At 36.3% G+C, this 24506-nt stretch overlaps 1 protein-coding gene across 1 annotated transcript in view; it reads left to right on the forward strand.

Annotated features, from left to right (window-relative positions):
• The window catches only part of Rb1 (RB transcriptional corepressor 1), a 199842-nt gene that overhangs the window by 42408 nt on the left and 132928 nt on the right, over positions 1-24506 (forward strand). Inside the window, exons 5-9 of the mRNA XM_045145284.1 lie at positions 4921-4959; positions 5793-5860; positions 15978-16088; positions 18016-18158; positions 20245-20322. Of these exons, the coding sequence (XP_045001219.1) occupies positions 4921-4959; positions 5793-5860; positions 15978-16088; positions 18016-18158; positions 20245-20322 (439 nt within the window). The remainder of the gene's footprint in view (positions 1-4920; positions 4960-5792; positions 5861-15977; positions 16089-18015; positions 18159-20244; positions 20323-24506) is intronic.

Consider the following 24506-nt stretch of genomic DNA (forward strand, 5'->3'; position numbering starts at 1 on the left):
TTAACTGGTATTTGAGTATAGCTTGTTTTTTCTATGTTCCTTATATGTGTGCTTTTCCTTTTCTTCAGCATGGAGGATTCTATCAAGTATTTTCTGTAGAGCTGGTTTTGTCTTCAAATACTCCTTTAACCTGCTTTTGTCATGGAATGTCTTTATTTCTCCATCTATTTGAATGGATAACTTTGCAGGATAAAGTAACCTTGGTTGACAGTTGTTATCTTTCAGAACTTGGAAAATATCACTCCAAGCCCTTCTGGCTTTAAAAGTTTGTGTTGAATAATCTGCTGTAATCCTGATGGGCTTGCTTTTGTAGGTAACTTGATTTTTCTCTCTAACTGCTTTCAATATTTTTTCTTTGGTGTGTGTGTTTGGAAGTTTGATTATGATATGGCGAGGAGAGGTTCTTTCTGGGTTTTGTCTGGCTGGGGTTCTAAAGGCTTCCTGTATCTGTATTGGCACCTCTTTCCCAATTTGGGGGAAATTTTCCTCTATGATTTTGTTGAAGATGCCTACTATGCCTCTGGAGTGGAGTTCTTCTCCTTCTCCTATGCCCTGAATTCTTATATTGGATCTTTTCATAGTGTCCCGAATATCTTGAAATTCCCACTCATACTTTTCTATAAGTTTGTCTTTCTCTTTGTTGGACTGCATTAGGTCTGCCACCTGGTCTTCTAGCTTAGATATTCTGTCCTCTCCCTCATCCATCCTACTGGTGAGATTTTCTACAGAGTTTTTTTATTTCATTAACTGTGTTCTTCATTGCTAGTAATTCTGACTGGTTTATCTTTATTATTTCTATTTCCCTATTTATGTCTTGTATTGCCTTCTTTATTTCATTAAATTGGAGTCCTGCCTGCTTCTTCTTATTCCTTTGCTTTCCTCTTTGATTTCTTCTTTGATTGTTTTCATGTGTTCTTTGACCTCTTTGAACATATTTTTAATTATTCTTTTGAACTCTTTCTCAGGCATTTCCTCTAACTCTTTCTCACTGGAGGACATTTCTGATGCATTAATACTTTTAGGTGGATTTATATCGTCTTGCTTTTTAGTGTTTCTTGTGTTCTAATGTATATATTTTTGCATCTTGGATTAAGTTAATGCTTGGATTTTCTAGCTAGCTGTGTATTCTTAGCTGTATCAATTGATTTGATGTAATATATTTTCAGGGTAGGACCTTAAGGTATTAGGTGTGGCTCTTAAGACTCTCAGATTATCTACAAAGATGTTCTTAGGGGTTGAGTTTCCCTGCTATAGGAGTATTCAAGCAGGCTGAGTGTAATAAAATACAGGTAGATTCTAAAATTTAACTAAGCACTGTACACATTCAATCAAAAACAGCCCCGAGTATGTATGCAAGAGTAGTTATTATAATGACCAGATCCTCTATCAACAAAGAGGTTTAGATTTCTGGTCTGTTGAGGGATCCAAGTCAGCTTGTGACCAAGTGAGACCCTTCCCTGGTGCCATCCCAGTTACCTTGGGTGATTTTGGTCTCAGTCAAGTTGCTGCCTGGGTCGTCGGGCTGCTGTTCTGATTTCTGGAGCTGGGCAGTTGCTCTTCCTATGGGGCAAACCGAGCTGCTGCTGCTCCCTCTGCTGCTGCCGTAGCTGCCACCGCCGGAGCCACCACCGCTGCTGAAGCTGCCGCTGCCGTGTCCACCGCCGCTGCTCCCCCCGAAGCCGCTGCTGCAGGATCTGCCGCCGATGCCACTCCTGGGTCCGCTGCTGCTGGGGCCGCTGGTACCGGTGCTGGAGCCGCTGATGTTGCTCCCGAACTCTGCTCCTGCTTGGGTCCCACTGTCAGCCCAAGTTGGCGTGGCCGGGTCCCGGGCCGCTTCTCTGTTCGCTGGAGCTGGGCTCAGGCGGTGGGGGAGGGGAGGGAGCCGCGGCTGCTCTGGTTGTCTCACTGCTCCACGTGTTCTTCTACCTCGCGGTCTGCTCCTCCGCTGCTCGCTGCCGCTCTACCCTCACGTTTCCGAGTTGCGGAGAGCGCAGTGTGAGGGGAAAATCCCGCACCTGGCTTTTCCTGCGGCTCGAGCCGAGAGTCTGGCGGCTTTCTGCTGCGCTGCGGCCGCGGCGGTTGGCCGAGCTGCCGGAGCTGCTTTTCCCGCCTGTGCAGGCTCTGGATGCTCTATAACTCTTCTACTTCTCCGCTGCCGCTTTAATTTCCTATACACCTCACTTTTTAGTAAAAGTGTGTATTTTGCTGAGTTTTTTTGGTCTTTTTTCCCCCTAGGCTGCTTTGGCGTGGTACCTACGCCGCCATCTTAACCGGAAGTCCCCAACAGTAGTGTTTTTAAGTGAGTTAATAATAGGACACAAGAACAGAGTTCTCAAAGAGTTCCTTCAGGATGTAACTAGAATACTAAACTTTGTGTTATAAAGCCAGCTCACACCTTTAATCCCAGCACTCAGGAGGCAGGGGTAGGAGGATCACCATGAGTTCGAGGCCACCCTGAGACTACATAGTGAATTCCAGGTCAGTCTGGGCTAGAGCAATGAGCTAAATAGCAATCTTTTAGCTGTACTTTATTCAGAGAGCTGCTGTTCTATGATAGCAAATTGACATCTTAAAATCTATATTTCCTCTCATTTCCATCTAACAAAACTATGGGGAATGGTAGCAAAAGTAGTTTAGTAGTTTAGTCTTGCTACTGGAGTCAGGTGGTCAGCCTTGTCTTTAAGATTCATGGTGTTGGTACTTGTCTCTTGCACTTTTTACTTCATTTTCCGTCTGTGCAGCATACTCCCAATACCACCGAGTTCCTCCCAGGGCTCCATTTGGACTGGGGTTACTCTAAACAAATAGGTCATTAGCAATTTGTCTATGTTTATAATATGTTTGTGCAGATTCCTTTCTACAATATGAAGTAAAAATGTGCCCATATAGAATAGAACAGTACTGTGATCTATCTAGTAGTCTAGTATATAGCTACTAAAAAGAAGTTATGGTAAGAGTTTAGTGTAAGAGAATGCAATAAGATAAATTTTGATTCTAACTTGAGCCTTAACACATGCTGTATGATCTTGGACAAGTGAGCTATCTAACTTGAACACCTAGTTTTCCAATGACTAAATAAGTTAATAATAGTACCTATTAAGTGCTCAATATATTAAATGAGATAATGCATCGACATTGTTTTAGTTCAGTACCTATTGCAAACATAAGAAGCTTTGCATGAATATCAACATTTAAAAACCAAAATCCCACCCAGTTTAGGAAACAGTATATACTATACCATCCCTTTAGATAGTCATAATGTATAGTGGCAAGCTGAGATCCTTAGAACTACAGAATAGATCTGTTGGACTTGGTTGAATTCAGATTTTCTAAACTTACTCAACTACATTTATATGCTTATATATATTAAACACCAATTACAATCTTTTGAAAGATGTACTTTGTGGAATATATTTTAAGATAATTCACATTGCCAGTTGTTTCATTGCGCATAAATTAGTCACAACAAACCTTAGCTAAGTATTAGCACCCCGCTGTATGGGTACTGGAGATGCAAAAATCATATGACATTATGATCATGGAAAAACTGTAAATAAATAAATGAATCATATTTTGTATAAATAAAAGCAACCACAAATGTTATATTCCTTTGTTGAGTATTATACTCAGAAGTAGAAACTAGCAGTGAGCAAAATATTATGTTGCAATGAGAAGGGTAACTTGCAATGTGTTTTTAGTCAGGGACAAATGTGAATAGGGTTTAATGGAAAAAGAAATTTAATAAGCAGCATGAGCAAGGACTGGACCCGAGCATATTAGGCAGGGTGACTTTGTGTGGCACAGTGCCAAAGCAGTAGCAGGATGTATTTTGATATTTCTTAAAATTTTCATTATTATTTTGGTTGAGAGACAAAGTGGGGAGGAGAGGAGAGAGAGACAAAGAATGGGAGCACCAGGGCCTTTAAACCTCTGTAAACAAACTCCAGATATGTGCTTCCCCTGTGGTCATGTGTGGCATAACATGTTTGCATCACTGTTGTGTCTGGCTATTCATGGGATCTGGAGGATTTGAACAGGAGTTCTTAGGCTTAGCAGGCAGGTGCCTGAACTGCTAAGCCATCCCTCTAGCCCCATTTTGATATTTCTAATGAGGGCAGTAGGAAAGTATCAGACTGGTAGTGAGCTTGGACCATACCCTGCAGACAATGAAAAGTCATTGAATGATTTTAATCTAGGGAGTAATGTAGCTTTAAGGAATTTGGCTTTAAGAACTGACTGACTAGGCCTTTGTAAAAGAGATTTAAAATTTTTGTTGTTTAGCCTTATGTAATAATTTTGCTTTAATGTTATCAACCTTGGATCAGCAGTTTTCTTTTTCTGTCTTATTTGTATCTTTTTCCAAGGGTAATTGTGAAAAATAATTGTGATACAAAAGCCTATTTGCTACAGGGTCACTTTTATGACTATAAGTTAAATAATCATTAGTTACCATTTGATATAATATTCTGACTATGACTAGTTCATCAGTTATAAAATATATTGTAACTTAAAAGTAAACATGGTGTGTCCAGTCCTTCTGTAATTAGATATTGTAGTGATGTGAAATTTCATAAACTGAATAACTCTGTTTCAGAATGTTGTTATGTAAATTTTTGTCCTAAAATGTCTACTTCTCTAAGATGAATAAAGTACTATAATAAATATGATCTATTATGATACAATATAAAAGTAGCAGACAGAGAGAGAATATATGGGCAAGCCAGGGCCTGTTTCTGTTGCAACTGAACTCTATACGCACATGCTACTTTTTGCATCTGGCTTTACATGGTACTGGGGAATTGAACTGTGGCTCTCAGGCTTTGGAAGCAAGTGCTTTTAACTGCTGAGCTATCTCTCTAGGCTAAAAGTAACTTTTAAAAAAGCTTTTTAAAAATTAATGAAATTATTTCTTTTTTCCAGGACATGTGAACTTATATATTTGACACAATCCAACAGTGTGTAAGTAGTTCAAAATATGTTAATTTTCACTTTAAAAATATTTCTCTTGGATAATCTCAAACATATTGAAAAATTAGGGTTAGTTTAATTAATGATAGCTTGCTACTTTATAAGTTAAGGTGGTAGAATCCTATGTAGATTACCCTTTAAAGTAATATATGCCTTGTATTACAAAGGAGAATTAATAAAATGGCATTTGATTCAGTTCTGGGAAAAATACAATTCATTGATTAAATATTTATTGAGGATCTATCACATGGGCTTTATTAACAAGGTCTAACATAATTTCTTTGTCAGAATAAATATGAAAGTCCATATTAAAATTCCTGAATTGTTTTTTAAAATGTGTAAAGCATGCTCTAACAGTATATCCACAGTTTTTTTTGGAAACAGCATGGGTAGTGTCGGAGATTTTCTGTTCCATTGAAGATGATTGATATAAAAGGAAATTATGTATTCACTAATTGATATGAATCTGTTAATTTCAATGACTGAATATCTGGAAAAATTATCAAGGTAAAGTTAGCAGGCTAGAGTTATCCAAACCTTCATTTTCCTGCTTATGTTGTTATTTATAATTGGAAAACAAAGAGCAAAAAGACTAAATTATAGTTTATACTGGGATTTATATATTTTTAGATTAGAATAAATATCTAGACATAGCGAATGAATTGAGGTAAATTAAATTGAGGTGTAAATTGCACATTTAAGATGGACTGTGTTGTATTTAACTCAAATCTACAATTTAAAACAAAATAAACCACCTCACAGGTAAAGTGGGAAAAGCTGTCAATATTAAATATTTCTCTTTTTTTCTGCTATTTCTTTACTAGGACATCTACTGAAATAAATTCTATGTTGGTGCTAAAAATTTCTTGGATCACATTTTTATTAGCTAAAGGTAAATTAACAATGTTATTACATGCTGATGTTTCAAATGCAATAATTAAATTAGCCTTTGGACTAAGCATAAAAAACTTTATTCAATTAGTAGTGTACCTTCTTCCCAGTCCATTTTCTGTATGGTTTATTAACTGTTAACAGCTTCTTGTAGCACTGATAATAGAACATTGGAAATGTTTCATTTTATGTCTTTCCCTCTCTCCTTTCCTCCCTTTTTCCTTTTTCCTTTCTATTCCTTTTTGCTAGTAGTAGGGCTGGAATCTATGCTAGGACAGAGGTAGAAAAGTCACTGTGAGATCATGGCCAGTCTGGGACTACAGAGTGAATTCCAAGTTAGCCTGGGCTAGAGTGAAGCCCTACCTTGAAAACACCAACAAAAAAATAATTCTAAGATTATTTTGCTTCTTTTTTTTTTTTTGGTTTTTCGAGGTAGGGTCTCACTCTGGTCCAGGCTGACCTGGAATTCACTATGGAGTCTCAGGGTGGCCTCGAACTCATAGCAATCCTCCTACCTCTGCCTCCCGAGTGCTGGGATTAAAGGCGTGCGTCACCACACCCGGCTAATTCTAAGATTATGAGCAATCATTATGATAAAGGTTAGGATCTTTTTTTTCAATTTTATGCTTTGATAATTTTAACATAAATGAAAGGGGAAAATGCACTGGTTATGTGTTAGTACCTATATCAAAATTTAAAGGTAATTCAGGAGAAGTGCTCATCTCTGTCCACTTATGACTTAGAGGGGTAGGAGTTGCTGAGGAAAGGTAAAATGGAAGTAAACAGCTAAGGATAATTGACAGAGAGTCCAGTGTCTTATGCTGATTGAGAACAATCTGAATCTTGACACAACCTTATTACAGAAAAAGGAATTCTATAACAATGTACATTATCTACTTTGAAGAACAATGTTAGGATCTCCTTTGAGTTCATACCTTCCTTCTTTACACTTTCTGATTAATACATTTTATTGTCCTTATTAGAAACTATATAATTTATATTATATCTGTAGTTATAATTATATATTTTTAGTCCCTTTTCTGTATTTAAAAGTATTCTAAGCCCACAACACTCCTTACTTACAGTTTGTATGTTTCTGAGTTATTTTGATTCACTTTCTATGGATGATACCATCAAAGAGTTTTTAAAAAGAGGACTTTGGATGCCATATCACTTATGTTTGCCAAATTTTTGGATCATGTTCATAAACTTGAAGGACAGCTTGACTCTGACCCTTAGGACAGTATTTTATTTATTTGTTTATTTTTGTATTGAATGTAGGTGTTGAGAAATCTGAGACTAGCTTTATTTTCTTTTATTTAGTTGCTCAACAGTTGAATAATTCTTTTTTACGATTACAAATATTTTAGATGTTTAATATCTTTACCAGGGTAAATCATGATTTATATTATACTACATTGGTTTTTCTTGGAACACTGTGTCTCTTTTAAACTTTCAGATTCTGTATTTCATTTCTGAGGTATATTAATATGTTATAATATGAAGTGCTATTTTAAAGCTGGGTGTGGTGGCGCATGCCTTAGCACTAGAAAGACAGAGGTAGGAGGATCACTGTGAGTTTGAGGCCCGCCTTGGATACAGAGTGAGTTCCAGGTCAGCCTGACCTTGAATGAGACCCTGCCTCAAAAAAAAAATGTTATTTTATCAATTAAGTTATTATTTTATGTTTCAAGAACATTAACTGTTTTATGTTGGATTGTCTTTGTCCTCCAAGTTTATATTTTTCTCATTTTGTCTTTTGTATTTTTATGTGCTGACTATTTTTACTGTGACTCATTCATCTGTTGGGACCAAACAATTTTTATATTGGGGATATTTGGTCTCAGTTTTTTCTTAGCTTGCCTAACACTTTGCTTTTTATATCATTTAAGTTGAGTGAGTTCCTTTGTTTGTTTTTCTTTTTTAAAAATATATTTAAACACACATACACACTCACACAGTGGGGGGGGGAGTGGTCAAGTTTACTGAGTACTAGCATGTCAAGGCCCCCTGCCACCAAAAAAAAAACTTAAGATACATGAATTGAGCCTGGGTTGACAGGCTTTGCAAGCAAGCACCCTAGCCTATTTTTACTTTTTAAAATGAGTTCTTACAGTATAGTCCAGGCTAGCTTCAAACTTGCAATCTTCCTGCCTCCACCTTCCAAGTACTAAGATTACAGTTGTGCCTCTATGCCTGCAGAGTTCATTAAATTCTTTGCACTTACACTATGTCCATTTAGCTAGATAGCCACTAAGTGAGGGAGAGAACTATAATGAACTATAGTGTGCAGTGAACAGGTATCTTACTTATCTTTAGTCAGGAGGTGAGGGAGAAAGTAGGAAATTCATCTGGAACCCTTTGAGCCTTTGTGATTCTGAACTGTTCTTAGAATGAACTTTGTAAATCCTTTATTCCTTTTTTTTTTTTTTTTAAACAATAGGATTGTTTCAGGATTCAGATCATTTCCCATCAGCACAGAACCCTAGAAACTCTTAGTCCATTAACCATAATTGTTTTCCTTGTTTTACCCTTATATAGCAATTTCTACTCCTTCAAATCGGAAGAGGAAAAAGATAAGAATGACCTCTGAATTATTTTCATTTTTGAATTTCTAGTAGCACTTTTAACCATCATATTATTTTATTTCATCGTATTAGCTATCAGAGGAAAAACAGTTGTTTATCTGACTTCTCTTTACTGTTTTTATTTAGAAGTGCTTGGTATCATTCTTTACCTCTGTGTTATTCATTTTTTTCATTATTGTTTAAAGAATGGCGTTCAAAGTATTGGGTTTCATTCGACGTTTTCATACATATATGTCATTATACTTTGTTCTTCATCATCCCTCTATATTTCTTATTAGCTTCTGAGTATATTGTAAACATATTTTTGTACCATAGACCTATGGATCTAGCAAAACTTACATGGCACAGAAATATTTTCTAAAATTTCCATATAACCCTCTATTGCATGTATATATATAAACTATTAGGATTTGTCCTAAATATGCTAAATAATTCTGTATAGATGACCTTATAATTATCTTCTAATTTTGTTCTTTTCAAAAAAAAATTACAGACTTTTAATATATGAACATACAGTAATTTGATTGTTCTAGTCCCAGATTCCCCTTCTGTCTGCTCTCCTCTACCCTCCATCCCCTGAGGACCCTTCTCTTTCAAGGTAGTCCTTCCTCTAATTTGTTGTCTCATTCCTTTTGTCCTCCTCTGTCCATCATATGAAATTGTTGTTGGGCTCAGTCCATGTTAGGTGCTGGTCTTGTGGGTATGGGTAATAGAGTGTGCCAAAGTATGCCCATGCACCCTGTGGGTCTTACATTCTTTCTGCCCTTACTTCCACAATGTTCCCTAAGCCTCAGAGAGTGTGAAAGAAATCTCCTTCAGTGTTAGACTCTTGATACTACTTTTCATCTTTGATGAGTCACTTCAGTGTCTACTGCCATCTCCATAGGGACAATTCTCTGGCTAGCAGGGAGAGCAGCACTCATATTTGTTCAGCTGCTATCCCTGAAGCCTGAGAGGTGTGACAGAGATGACCCACCCTGTGCTAAGCACTGTACTTTCTCCTTTTGTCATTTTTCTGAGTCTTGGGTCTTGCTAGCATCTGTTGTCATCTGTGAAAAGGTTTTTGTTTGTTTGTTTGTTTGTTTTTGTTTTTTGGTTTTTCGAGGTAGGGTCTCGCTCTGGCCCAGGCTGACTTGGGATTTACTATGCAATTTCAGACTGGCCTCGAACTCATGGCAATCCTCCTACCTCTGCCTCCCGAGTGCTGGAATTAAAGGTGTGCACCACCAGGCCCAGTCTGTTTTTTTTTTTTTTTTTTTTTTTTTTTAACTAAAAGTAAGATCAACACTAAATCAATGGGCATAAACATACACACTTAGAAGGGTTTTAGATGATAACCCAAAGAACTGCAAAAGCTTCTTTCTGAGGCCTATAACCTTCCAAGCCATAGACTTTTGACTCTGTTTTCAGTATCAGGCATGAATTCCTTCCCACTAAGTGGGGCCTCTTATCCAGAGTGCAGTTCATTACCCTTACAACTTATGTGCCACTATTGTATCTGTTCATGAATCTTGCCTGAATGGTTGATTTTGTAGCTTGTAGGATCTGAAGTTTGTTCAGACTAGATTTGATCTTTCTCTCTGCCCCTTCCCCAGCATTTCACATAGTGCTTTTTAGCACTGTGCCAACCATCCAATAGGGAGATAGCTTCCATCTCAGTTCCAGCTTGATTTCTTAGTGTACTGTAACCACAGCCTATGTTGTTTTCAACAATAGGATTTTACCATCTAGTTCTGGTGGGTAACCGAGCACTTTGGCTATGACCTGTATTATTTTGGGAGTCTTATGGGTCTCTGTGACCATTACTCACTGTGAGCTGAGCAACCATTCCCCAGCATTAGGATTTCCCTGCAACAACCTATGGTTTCAGAGTAAAGCTTTCTTTATTTCAGCAGAACTTCTACCTAAACAATCTCTATCCCCATCTTTGTTTTTTAAAAAACAAATTATGTCTTTTAATTAAGTAATGAAGTAGATTTCTATGGTACTTATTCATAACCTCTTTAGTTTTATGCCTCTTCTTTCTGTCCCTTTCCCCTGCCGCCCCTTAGACCTTTCTACTCCCTGTATTCTGTTCTTCCACTTGTCTGTCTACTATCCCTTGCCCTGGTTCCTCCCTACTCCTATCTTCAAGCCTATTCTAGCTTCTTGACCACTACTATGGACACTACAGCATACAACCAGATCTAACTATTCCAAACAGAATCTGTAAAACCATGGGAAATTTTGCCATTAGCATAGGAAAATCTTTCCATCTTCTGGTGTCTTCTTCAGTTTCTTTCTTCAGTTTTTTTAAAGATTTATTTTTATTTACTTATTAGAGGCAAGAGAGAGAAAGAAAGAAAGAGAGAAAGAAAGAAAGAAAGAAAGAAAGAAAGAGGGCATGCCAGGGCCTGTAGCCACTGCAAACTCCAGATGCATGCATCACCATGTCTTATGTGGGACCTAGAGAATCGAACTTAGGTCCTTAGGCTTTGCTGGCAAGCACCTTAACCGCTAAGCACCTCTGCAGCTCATCTTCAGTGTTTTAATGTTTTCATTGTAGAGGTCTTTCACTTCCTTGGTTAGAGATATTCTCCAATACTTTGTTTTTCTTTTTTTTGTGGATATTGTAAATGGTTCTGTTTCCCTGATTTATTTCTCAGTATGTTTGTCATTGGCATAAAAGTAGGCTGATTTTTGTGTATTTACTTTATATGTTGTCATTTTGCTGAAAGTGTTTATCAGGTCTAGGAGTTTTATTGGGGGGGGGAGGTGTGCGCTTCAGGGCCTCTTAAGTACAAAATCACAAAATCCTATCATCTGAAAATAAGGCTAGCTTAACTTCTTCCTTTCCAATTTGTATCCCTTTTATTTATTTCTCTTGCCGTATTGCTTAAGCTAAGACTAAGTATGATGTTAAATAGTTGTGGGGAGAGGGAACATCCTTGTTCCAGATCCTTTGGGAATGCTTCATCCTTTTCCCATTTAGTATGATGTTTGCTTTAAGTTCTTTTTTAGTATGTAGCCTTTATTATGTTGAGATATAATCCCTCCATTCCTCATCTCTCCAATGTTTTTCTTTATCATAAAAGGGTGCTATACTTTTTTTGGAGGGAAGATGCTATATTTTATCAAAGGTCTTTTTTGTATTAATTGATATGATTATATGATTTCTGTCCTTAAGTCTGCTTATATGATGAATTATATTTATTGATTTCTGTATGTTGAATCATCCCTGTATCCCTGGGATGAAACCTACTTGATTAAGGTATATGATATTTAAAAAAATATTTATTTATTTTCTAGTAGAGTTTTAAAAATTTATTTGCAAGTAAAAAGAGAGAAAGCCAGATACAGAGAGAGAATGGGCGCGCCAGGGCCTCCAGCTGCTGCAAACAAACTCCAGATGCCTACACTACTTTTGCATCTGGTTTTACATGAGTACTGGGGAGTTAAACCTGGATTGTTAGGCTTGGCAAGCAAACACCTTAACCACTGAACCATCTCTTCAGCCTCCCTTTTCAAAATATTTTAATTTGATGATTTTGTAATGTGTTCTTGGATTTGATTTGCAAGACTTGTAGAGAATTTTTGTATCTCAGTTCATGAATGATATTGCTGTATAATTCTTGCGTATCTGTGTGTGTGTGCGCATGCGAGCACACTATTATTATAATGCTGGCTTTATAGAAGGACTCAGGGAACATTTAATCTTTGTAATTTTATGAAAGAACTTGAGAAGCAGTAGCTTCAGATCTGCCATGAAGATGTGGCAGAATTCAGCAGTGAATCTTTCTGGACCTGGAGTTTTTTTGTTTTGTGTTTTTTTGGTGGGAGATTTTTACTCTCATTACTTCTTACAGTGCCATTATTTATCCCTTCTGTGTTTAACATTGGTAGACCATATGTATCAAGAAATTCATCCATTTCTTCCAAATTTTGTAGTTTGATGGAGTATAGAGTTTTCAAATATGTCCTTAAGATTCTTTCAATTTCATTGGGGTCTGTTGTAATATCTCCTTTTTCATTTCTAATTTTATTGATTATAGTTTTCTCTTTCTTTTGGTTAATTTGGCTAGGGGGTTCTCAATCTTGTTTATCTCTTTGAAGAACCAGGTAATTTTTTCATCAATTTCCAAAAACTGTTTTTCATTTCTAATCTATTAATATCTTCCCTGATCTTGATTATTTCTTTCTGTCTGGGACATTTGGATTTTTCTTGTTTTTCCAAGGCCTTCAGATGTATCATTAAGGTATTCATTTGCATTTCTCTATGTTTGTAATGTAGATATTTTGAGCTATAGACTTCTTAGAACTCCCTTCATTGTGTCCCACAGGTTTTGGTGCAGTCTGTTTCCATTTTCATTCAGTTCTAGAAATTTTTTTATTTCCTTTTTGATTTCTTCAATGACCCATTCATTATTCAGGTATGTGTTGTTTCATATCCAGGAGTTTGTGTGTGTATGTGTTTTGTCATTTCTTTTTTTGTTATTAGCTTCTAGCTATATTGCATTGTGAGTAGACATAATTCAAGAACTTATTTCACTTTTTCTGAATTTGCTTTGTGTCTTAGCCTGGGATGTATTTTAGAGAAGGTTCCATGAGCTGCTGAGAAGAGTGTATATTTTATAGAGTTTCATGGAATTTCTTTTAGATTTTTCTATGTCCCTTTGCTCTGTGATATCACTTAGCTCCATTGTTTCCCTGTTTATTTTCTGTTTAAATGATCTATTTATTGACAATAATGGGGGACTGAAGTCACCACTGTTACTGTTTTCGGATTTATATCTAACAGGTTTTGACTATAAAATTCAGTGCTTTGTGTTTGGTGCATATGTTTTTATAAAATTGTTCCCTTGATCAGCATGAAGTAGCTTTATCTCTTCTGATTACACTTGGCTTTAAGCTTATTTTTGTTGGATATCAGTATAACGACATCTCCCCCTTCCTATTTATATTTTCTTGTCTATCACTTTCCAGCCTTTCACCCCCAAATGGTATCTGTCTTTGAAATCAAGGTAAGTTTCTTAAAGATAGAAAAAGGATGGATCCTGTGTTGTAATCCAGCCTTTTAATCTGTTTCTTTTGATTGAGGAGCTGAGTCCATTGATAAGTTATTCTTTTTTTAAAATTTATAATTTAAATTTAATTTTTAAAATAAATTTATTTATAAAGGAAAAAGAGAGAGAAAGAGAAAGAATTATGAATGAATGGGTACATCAGGACCTCTTGTCCCTGAAAATGAACTCCAGATGCATGCACTACTTTATGTATCTAGCTTAATGTGGGTACTAGGGAATCAAACCTGGGCCAACCTAGGCTGGAAGGCTTTGGAAAGAAGCACCTTTAACTGTTGAGCCATCTCCCCAGCCCAATGAGAGTTATCCTTGAAAGCTATTAGTTAATTCCCGTCATATTGATGATTTTGTAGTTTGTTGTTCTCTTGATCTTCATGCTTTAATGACTGTTTTAGTTTTGATTATTGTGTTTTCTCTTCTGTTCCCTCTTGAGTATGTATATTCTTTCTTCAGTGTTAAGTCTTTCATCTAGTATACTCCATAGAGCGGGCTTAGTGCTTATATATTCATAAAGCCAGCTTTTATCATGGAAAGTGTTTCTTTATCCTTCTATTATGAGGGATAATTTTGCTGAGTATAGTAGTTTAGGTTAGAATCTGTGCTTTTTCAATATTTGAAACATTCCATTCCATGCTCTTCTGCCTTTTAAGGTTTCCACTGAAAAATCATATGTTATTCTGATGGGTTTCCTTTATAAGTGGTAAGTTGTTTCTCTTAAAGTTTTAGTACTCTTTTCTATTTTCTTTTTAGTGTTTTAACTATAATTTGACATGGGGAATTTCATTTCTGGTCCTGTGTATTCTGTATTTCTTTCATACCTGGATGGGCCTCTCCTTCTCCTTGATGGCCATGATTTGAACATTTGGTCTTTTAATGTGTCACTCTTCTCTCTCATGTCCTACTCATGCATGTTTTTGAAGTTGTCATTAATTTTGGCCTCCCAATCTTATTTATACTCTGCTTGTTCTCAGGTCCTTATATGCTGTTCTCTACATTACCTATTCTATAGGTGCTTTCCTGGGAGCTTTCTAAGGATCTGTTTGAATTAAGTTTTTATTTCCTTTAGGTTTCTCTCAGCATCTCTTTTTATTGAGGTCAGTTTTCCTGTCTTGGTTTGACTTTCTCACTGCAGTTAGGTGATTGTGCTGTCTTGGAATTAATTCAGACATTTGATCATATCCACTTTGAATTCAGTCTGCTGTCGAGTACTTTGAATTGATTCTCTTGCATTTTAAATTTTTATTTATTTATTTGAGAGTGACAGACACAGAGAGAAGGACAGATAGAGGGGGAGAGAGAGAATGGGCGCGCCAGGGCTTCCAGCCTCTGCAAACGAACTCCAGACGCGTGCGCCCCCTTGTGCATCTGGCTAATGTGGGACCTGGGGAACTGAGCCTCGAACCGGGGTCCTTAGGCTTCACAGGCAAGCGTTTAACCGCTAAGCCATCTCTCCAGCCCCTCTTGCATTTTATCTAGGTGTTTGTTCATGTCCCCAGGTTTCCTGTATATATTTATCATGGTTCTGTTTTGGAATTCTTTGTCTGGAGTTTCCTCTAAGTAGTTCCTGCTGGAGGCTTCAACTAAGGGACAGGCATTCTTGGTGAGGAAACTTGGCTACGTTTCTTGTGTTACTTGTTTTGTGTTGGGGTTTTCCCATCTGGAGATAGTCCCTTTGTCTTGCTGAGTATGTAACAATAGTGACTCCACTGGACGACACAGGGCAGGCTGGGCCTGGGATTGTTCCAGTTAGACACATGTCTGTATTGCAAGCTTATTGGGTATTCCTGGCTCTTGGATGGCTTACATGTCACTTGGCTGAGGGGAGGGGAAAGGTTATTATGCACTTGCTAGGGTCAAGGGCCTGGTGCATCTGGCATTGGTGACCTACCATTGTCTGGGGCTTATGGTAGACCACCTGGTGTTCCTGGCTCCTTGGCAACCTACCCATGCCTGGGCTTGGGACTTGTTCTGTGATGCCTGGTCCTTCTGACTCCCTGGATACTTAACCACATGTCTTGTTTTATTTCATAGTAGTTTTTGATTATTTGTAGTTTTTGTAGGAGGTTAAAGTTGAACATATATGCTTCATAAACATTTAAAATTAAATATTAGCGTGTATCATGCTTCAGATGTAACAAATTTTGTACCTCATGCCAAAATAGGAGATAAGTTTTACAGAAGCAAAATGGTTTTAAACCAAATAATTAACTATTTTAATAATCTTGATGTTTAAAGTTAAGGTAAATTAATAAGGTAAATTAATACTTCATAATTCTATATGTAACTATTATTTTATATGTTTTAAATCTGAATTTTTTTGCAGAAAAAGAGAGTCTATCATGACTCTATTGATTTACTGATTTGTTCATCAGCAAATGAATGAATACTTAAATATACTCTTGCCTTCATTTTTCTCCAATTTATCAATTTCTTAACTTTCCTGAAATATATGAATCTTACCAATTTTCAGGAGAAGTATTACAAATGGAAGATGATCTGGTGATCTCATTTCAGTTAATGCTCTGTGTGCTTGACTATTTTATCAAGGTCTCACCTCCCGCACTACTCAGAGAACCCTATAGTAAGTATTTTAAGTTATGTAATACTCCTTCTCTTTACTCATACCTAGTAGGCCTACTGTTGTACTAAGATGGGGAGAATAATACAAGATTGAGACATGAACTCTGCCTTTGTGTTAGTCAGCTTTCTATTATTGTAACATACCTGAGGTGATCAACTTATAGAATGGAAAATTTTATTTTAGCTCACAATTCTGGAGATTTCAGTCCATGATCAATTAGCACCTTTTTCTTGGGCCTGTGGCAAAGCAGCACATCATGGTAGAAACATGTGGTGGAGGAAAACTGTCACTTGCTTTCAGGGAATAACAGAGAGTTAAGGAAGGGGTGAGTCTCATTATCTTCTTCAAGGGAATGCTCCATACTAGAAGTTTCTGCTACCTCCCAATAGTGCCAAGTTGGGGATTGAGATTTTAACACGTGGATCTTTACAGGATATTCCAGATTCAAACTATCACAGCTCCTGAGAAGTATAAATTATAGAAGAAATGATAAAATATTTCATGTAAATAACTGGTCTGGGTCAAAATGAAGCAGATATTATGGGAGTTTGAGAAACATTAAAGTTTTTTGCAGCTTTTTCAGACCAAAGAAGATCATATAAAATAAAAGAAGTAGTGTCTAAAGTGAGTGTTATATAGTAATTGAGAAAGAAAGTGTTCAAGTGAAGATGTGGCAGGGTATTTCCAGTAAAGGATAAAGCAAAAAGAGATAGACATGAACACACTCAGTGGGAAAGGGTGGCCCATTCTTCAGGAACAACTAAAGTTTTTGTTAGCATTGGCTATTGCAATAACCATATGACTGATTTTTTTAGTATATAAATTGTAATTGATATCACTGAGTTACCTATCTTTTAAATGAGTTTAAAACATTTACATTTTGCTTTTATATCATATTTAGTAGTTGAACCCATAAATATTTGTTTATTAATTTTAAAATTCTACAATGGAAAACTTTTTTTTTTTTTTTTGAGGTAGAATCTCACTATACCTCAGGCTGACCTGGAATTTACTATGTAGTCTCAGGGTGGCCTTGAACTCACAGAGATCATCCTGCCTCTGCCTCCCAAGTACTGGGATTAAATGCATGTGCCACCATGCCTGGCTTGGTTTAGTTTTTTTTTTTTTTTTTTTTTTTGAGGTAGAGTTTCACTCTATTCTAGTCTTGGGGAAAACATTTTTTATTATGTATACTGAATAGGATATATTTATAAATTGTCTGCTTGGGATATGGGGACATAACTCACTGGTTAAAGGTACTAGATTACAGAGCCTTCTTACCTGAATTTTATCCTTCCCAGCACACATATGAAGCCAGATGCAAAGTAACATATGCATCTTTCATCCCAACATGCCTATGGCAATGGGATATGGAGCCAGGAGATTGCAAAGCTCAAAGGCAAACTAGACTGACATTCTTTGCCATGACAAAAGACCCTGTTGCACATAAAAAGGCAGAAGAAGAGTACAGTTCACATGTAGGATATGGCACATACCCCCCCCCATAAATACACATATACAAACACACACAAATTACTAATAATGAATAAAAAATGTTATCCATTTCTCTGGCCTTCTCTGGTTTATGAGATTATAGATATTTTGTAGCTGTTTGGAGAATTCAGATGGCAAAATCTAATATTGACATGTAAGTTACAGTTTTTATTCAAGGGTGGTCTGAGGCTCAGTGATAGAGCATATGTGTGGTATTCACCAGGATCCTAAGTTTGATCACCAGTACTGAAAAAACATGGAGGAGTATAAAAAGTATTGAAAAATAAGATGAAATTGCTAGCCTTAAATTAAGCTTAGTAAATGAAGGTAATAGAATTTTACTAATATTATTTCTGACTTTGTCCTAGCTATAATTAGAATACTTGATTATTTTTAAAATTTTTACTATAATTGTTCTTAACTAATTTTACAGAAACAGCTGTAATACCCATTAATGGTTCACCTCGAACACCAAGGCGGGGTCAGAACAGGAGTGCTCGCATAGCAAAACAACTAGAAAATGATACCAGAATTATTGAAGTTCTCTGTAAAGAACATGAATGTAATATAGATGAGGTAATTTCATATGACTTATTTGAAACAGTTTAGACAAAACTTCTTTTTGTTGTGAACATGCCTTTTTGATTAGTACCAGTTCTTTTGCTGGAGCAAGATATTTAGAAAAAGATTCATTTATCATACTTACTTTGCTTTTGAAGAGAACAGTTCCATCATTCTCTAATCACTGGATGTGTATAATTAGGACATTAATTTTCAAATGCATTTCTTATTTCATTGCATTGATAATTACTAATATCTATAATACTTTTTAAATTCTTTGTCAAGAAAGTCTTAGTGATAAGTGATGATAACATTAATTTACATTTAGCCTTCTGTAACTACTCTCTTTGTAAATATGTTAATGACTGATGGAGAATACACATAATACCCAGTAACTACTTAATTTGGTCAAGAATGTAGCATGTTGGAATTGACAGGATTCTTACAAATATGTACCAAACCTCTTGGTTATCAGTAAGCATGTTTGTCATTGATGTTCACACTTTGTATCATCAGATAACAATGTGAAATGTTGAATCTTTGAAATTTTTATGTTAACTTTGGGAAGAAGTGAGGATCTGTTTGCAAAAAACTAGTTTAAGAAATATTAGAATGATTTACCAAGATATCTGGGTTTTCCTATTGTGGTTCTTGTTAATTCCAATTAGTGGATGTAGATGGAGAAACTTTATATAAAAACATAAATATTCACATTTTACCTTTTCACAATAATAAGTTACCAAAGCAAGTAAGCTTACAAATGTAGTTGAAACATTTCTTTTATTCCAACTCTGTTTTTTAGTCACATGATTATTATAATAAGTGTGCTAATTTGTGCTTAATTCTCTAGATTTTATAACTACTTGTAAAATCTTATTTTGAAAAGTAGGAATAAATCATTTTTAAACCTTTTATTTTTAAGAATTCTTTACCAGAATTTAACATTCTTAATAATTATAACTGGAATAAAAAAGCTTTACTATTAATCAACTGACATTTAGTTAAGTATAGGAGTTATGACTATGTATTCTGACCTGACCTGAATTTGATCCTTCCCAGCACACACGTAAAGCCAGGTGCAAAATGACACTTGAGTCTTTGATACAATGTGCCTTTGACAATGGGATGTGATAACTAATTGGTTAAGTACTTCTGAGTATCCTAGGTGGGTAGACAGTAAGTAATTAAAAAATACAAACTAGTAAGTACTTCTTACACCTAATTCATATTATTTGCTGTACTAGAAACTGATGTATTTAAATGCCAATTTTAGAAAAGAAACTTAAATAAAGAAAAGCAATTTAGCCAGGCATGGTGGCTCATGCCTTTAATCCCAGTACTCAGGAGGCCAAAGTAGAATTGCCATGAGTTTGAGGCCAGCCTTAGATACAGAGTAAGTTTCATGTCACTCCAGGCTAGAATGAGGCCCTGCCACAAAATACAAATAAAATAAAATAGCATAGAAGTACAAAATGGGCTGGGCATGGTGGCACACACCTTTAGTTCCAGCACTTGAGGTAGGAGGATCACTGTGAGTTTGAGGCCTGCCTGAGACTACATAGTACATTGCAGGTCAGCCTGGCTAGAGTGAGACCCTACCTTGAAAAAGAAAAAGAAAAAGAAAAAGAAAAAGAAAAAGAAAAAAAAAGAATAACAGGTTGTTTAAAATTCTGTAATATGTTGTAAGTATCGAAGAGCTACTTATACAGCTCTAGTCTTTCAGAGTGCAATTGTTTGTTGGAATGAATGGCTTGTCTTCCTATATAACACATGAAATAGTTCCATAAATCCTCCATTTTGCTAGTTGGAATCTGCATTAAAAAGTAAATAAAATAGATACTCTGTGTCTGGGAAGTAAGGTGGAAGAGCTATGTAGAATAATATCCAATGTCTTTCTCTTGTGTTATATCATATGCACATACACATAATCACAAGAAACTTTTAAAAAGAGGAAAAGTTAATGAATAAATTATAAAAATATCATTAGCTTGAATGAATGTGAATTTATAAATGTGACTTAATATTTTCATTCTGGTTTTGAGATAAGTAGATTTTACCTTGTTTTAAATTTTAATGCTTAGTTTATAACTTTATTTTTCAGGTGAAAAATGTTTATTTCAAAAATTTTATACCTTTTATGAATTCTCTTGGAATTGTAACTTCTAATGGACTTCCAGAGGTAATCTGAAACAAAATTCAATGAACATTAGTATGTTTTGAGACTTTGGGGCGGGAGGTTAGTTGTTTAAACTTCTAAGGATCAATTTACTGCATATAAAAATAATTTTTGTTTGCACAAAAGAAACTAGGTAAGTAAAATTATGAAATTAACTACATGGTAACAGAAAAAAATTAACATACTCAAATGTATAAATAAGCTTTATCAGTAGGCATGGAATTACATAATTAGACTTCAGATTCTGTGACCCAAATTGGTAGTTACTTCTTAAATTAATTTACTAATTCAAAAAGTATTTGTTGAATGCCAAGCTTTCTGCTAGATACTTAGGGTATAGGGATATAGCTTTCATTCACTGTTTTTAAGATGCTCATGGTAGAGCAAGACAAAGAGTTAGAACATTCCTGGAGGAGGAGCCAGAAGAGAGAGAATGTTCCTGGAGGCACCAGGAGAGAGTAAACATCCCCTGAGGTGCCCGAACAGAGAGAGCATTACTGGAGGAGCCAGAAGAGAGAGAGATTACTGGAGGCGCCAGAAGAGAGAGCATTACTGGAGGAGCCAGAAGAGAGAGCATTACTGGAGGGGCCAGGCGTAGTAATGTGTACTTATAATTCCACCACTTAGAGACAGAGACAGGAGGATTTTGAGTCAAGTTTGAGGCTGGCATATGATATGTACTGAGAGACAGACAGACAGACAGACAGACAGACAGACAGACAGATGGACGGACAAACACACACACACACACAGAGACACTCATGAGTACTGAAGTTAGTACCCATGCCTGAAATTCTAGAATATTTGTGGAATAAATTGGGGATAGTTTGAACAGTTTTACTATCCTGCAAGGGGGTCCTGTGGAAAAACACTACTCTCAGTATCAAAAAAATGAAACACTAGAAAATGGGAGAGAAAGAGTGGGGAGAAAAAGGGAAAAGGTAGGGTGGTTGGGAGGGAGGGGAAGAGAGAGAGAGAGAGGAAGAGACAGGTCCTTTTTGTAGTGCTAAGCTTCAACTAAAGAGTGCTCTCCCAGTGTGAGTGATGACAACTGTAGTCAAACCATGGTTCAGAAGAAAGTACCTGTGAAAATTCACTCCATACTTTTAGTAACAAATCATTTTAGGAACAGAGTAGAAGACAAAGGGCACATGTGGTAGTTGTACAGTCAGAGAAGGCAGTGCGGGGGGAAGTCTTTTCTTGACACTTAGTTGGAACAGTAGCAAAATAACACTTTTAAGGCGCTCCTGGCTGTAGGACAACTCAGTTGGTAAAGTGCTTACTGTGCAAGCAAGAAGACATGAGTTTGGATTCCCAGAACCCACTTACAAAAAGCTGAGCATCGTGGCACATGCTTGTAATCCCAGCACTAGGGAAATGGAGATAAGAGTATCCCTGGGGCTTTGTGACAGCTAGTCTAGCTGAAATGGGAGCTTCAAGTTTAGTGCCAGACGCTCAAAAAATAAGGTAGTGCAATTGAGGAAGAATGCCCCATGTCCACCTCAAGCCTACACACCTACACACACGCATCCACACACATACTAATAATATACACACCACCACCACCCACCTGCAGAACTATAAAAATAGTGGGGCAGAATCAGCTGCTATGCAACTCCAGACACAAAGGTCCTCATTTCACAGCTCACTTTAGGAACCTAGGGCAGGTGTTGTATTCTGAGAGTTGATCAGCAGAGTACCTCGAGCCAGGCTAAAAACTTTGAGTCATAACCAGTCCTTTAAAGAAGTGCTAATGTTAGTGTTATCAAACTATTCCATAAAATAAAAATGAAGGACTACTACCAAGCTCATTTTACGTATCACATGAGCTAGATACTAAAAACAAAGGAGGACACAGCAGAATATGTGTACCAGTCTCCCTGATGAACATGAATTCATAAGTACTACTCAGTAAAATAATTATAAGTCAAGTTTAACTGCACAGTGAGCAGGTCACTTACAGAATAAAGTAACAGGATAACAAGGATGGTTCATTGTATCTGAATCAAGAAATGGAATACATCACATAAGTAAATTCATGTTAAATAAAATATTTTTGAAAAGGGCTGGAGAGATGGCTCAGCAGTTAAGGCCTTTGCTTGCAAAGCTTAACAGCCCAGGTTAGATCCCCAAGTACCTACATGAAGCCAGGTGCATAAAGTGGTACGTACATCTGGAGCTTGTTTGCAGAAGGATTTGTTTTCTTTCTCTCTCTCTCTCTCTCTCTCTCTCTCTCTCTCTCTCTCTCTCTCTCTCTCTGTGTGTGTGTGTGTGTGTGTGTGTGTGTCTATCTGCCTTTCTCTGTTACAAATAAATAAAAATATTTAAAAAATAAATTCATGGGCAGAATCACATGATTATCTCAAGGGATGGCAGAAAAGGTCTCTGATAAAGTCTAATTTCATGATAAAGACCCTGAAGAAATGGAGAATAGAAGGAACATAACATAATAAATCCTATTTATGAGGCACTTATAGCTAATATACTAAATAGGAACAACTCAAAGTATTTCTACAAAAATCAGAAACGAGACAAGGGTGTTTATATATTCACACACTCTCTCTCTCTGTGTCTCTGTGTGCGTGCATTCGTGTGTGTGTGTGTGTGTGTGTATTTGCACATGCATGCATGTGGAAGCTAGAGGACAGGCTCATGTGGTATTCCTTAGGCATCATCCACCTTATTTTGAGACAAGGTGTCTCTTTGTCCTGGTACTTGCCAAGTAGGCTAAGTTGGCTAGCCTTGAACCCCAGGGACCTGCCTGTCTCCACCTGCCCTCCCCAGCAGGTGGATTACAAGCACCACCATACCTTTTGTTTTTTTAAAAAAATATGGATTTTGGGAAATTGAACTAAAGTCCTTATACTTTCAAGACAAGCACTTTAACTAACTGAACTATCTCCCTAGCTCTCTCTCTCTCCTTTTATTCACCTGTAGTACTTAAAGTATTAGTTAGAGCAGTAAGACAAGATAAAGGGATTTCAAATTGGAAGTAGAGAAGTCAAATCCTTCATACAAGATAGCCTAAAATTTTGCCTGAAAACACTTTTTTTTTTTTTTTTTTGAGGTAGGGTCTCACTCTAGTTCAGGCTGATCTGGAATTCACTATGTAGTCTCAGGGTGGCCTCAAACTCACGATGATCCTCCTACCTCTGCCTCTGGAGTGCTGGGATATGGTGGCTTTACTTGAAAACACTTTTTACTGATAAACAATTTCAGCAAAATAACAGAATATAAAATCAATATACAAAAATTAGTAGATCTTTTTTTGTTCCAATATTGAACATGCTGAGAAAGACATTAGGAAAACAGTGCCATTCACAAAATAAGTAAAAGATCTTAGAATCATCTTATCTAAGGAAGTGAAAGACTTCTATAATGGACATCTTCAGGTGCTGAAAAAGAAATTGAATATTACAATAGAAGATGGAAAGACACCCCATGTTCATGAGTTGGTAGAATTAGAATAGTAAAAGTGGTTATATTACCAAAAGTAATCTACAGATTCAGTACCATCTTCAGAAAATTTATGACATTCTTCACAGAACTACAAAATCAGTCCTAAAATTCATATGGAAGCATAAAAGACCCAGATAGCCAAAGTAATCCTAAGCAAAAAGAGTAATACTGGAGGCATCGCAATAGTGGATTTCAAACTACAAAGCCATTATAACAAAAGCAGAATTGTTACTACACACAAAAAAAATCACATAGGTAAGTGGAATAGAGTACCCAGAATTAAACTCACATAGCTATAGCCACTTAACTTCTGTAAAGAGGCCAAAAACATACACTGGAAAAAATTCAGCTTCTTCAACAAACAGTGCTGGGAAAACTGGATAGCCACATGTGTAAGAATGGAATTACATCCATATTTCTCACCCTGTACAAAAATCAATTCAAAATGTATCAAAGACTTCAATATATTACATAAAACTCTGAAAATGCTATACGAAAGCATAGATGTACTCATAGGCATGGGTTTTCTGAAAAAGACTAGAATAGCTCAGGAATTCGCAAATGGGTTTGCATGAAATTAAAAATGCTTCTTCATAGCAGTATAAATAATTGAATGAAAAGACAGAGGATGAAGATCTATAATTTATGTTATATATTAAATGAAATGCTAAATACCAAGAATACCAAAGAGTTCAATCAATAAGTGGGCTAATGAAATAATCAGATAT

The sequence above is a fragment of the Jaculus jaculus genome, chromosome 3, assembly GCF_020740685.1.
Source record: "Jaculus jaculus isolate mJacJac1 chromosome 3, mJacJac1.mat.Y.cur, whole genome shotgun sequence".
Lineage (NCBI taxonomy): Eukaryota > Metazoa > Chordata > Mammalia > Rodentia > Dipodidae > Jaculus > Jaculus jaculus.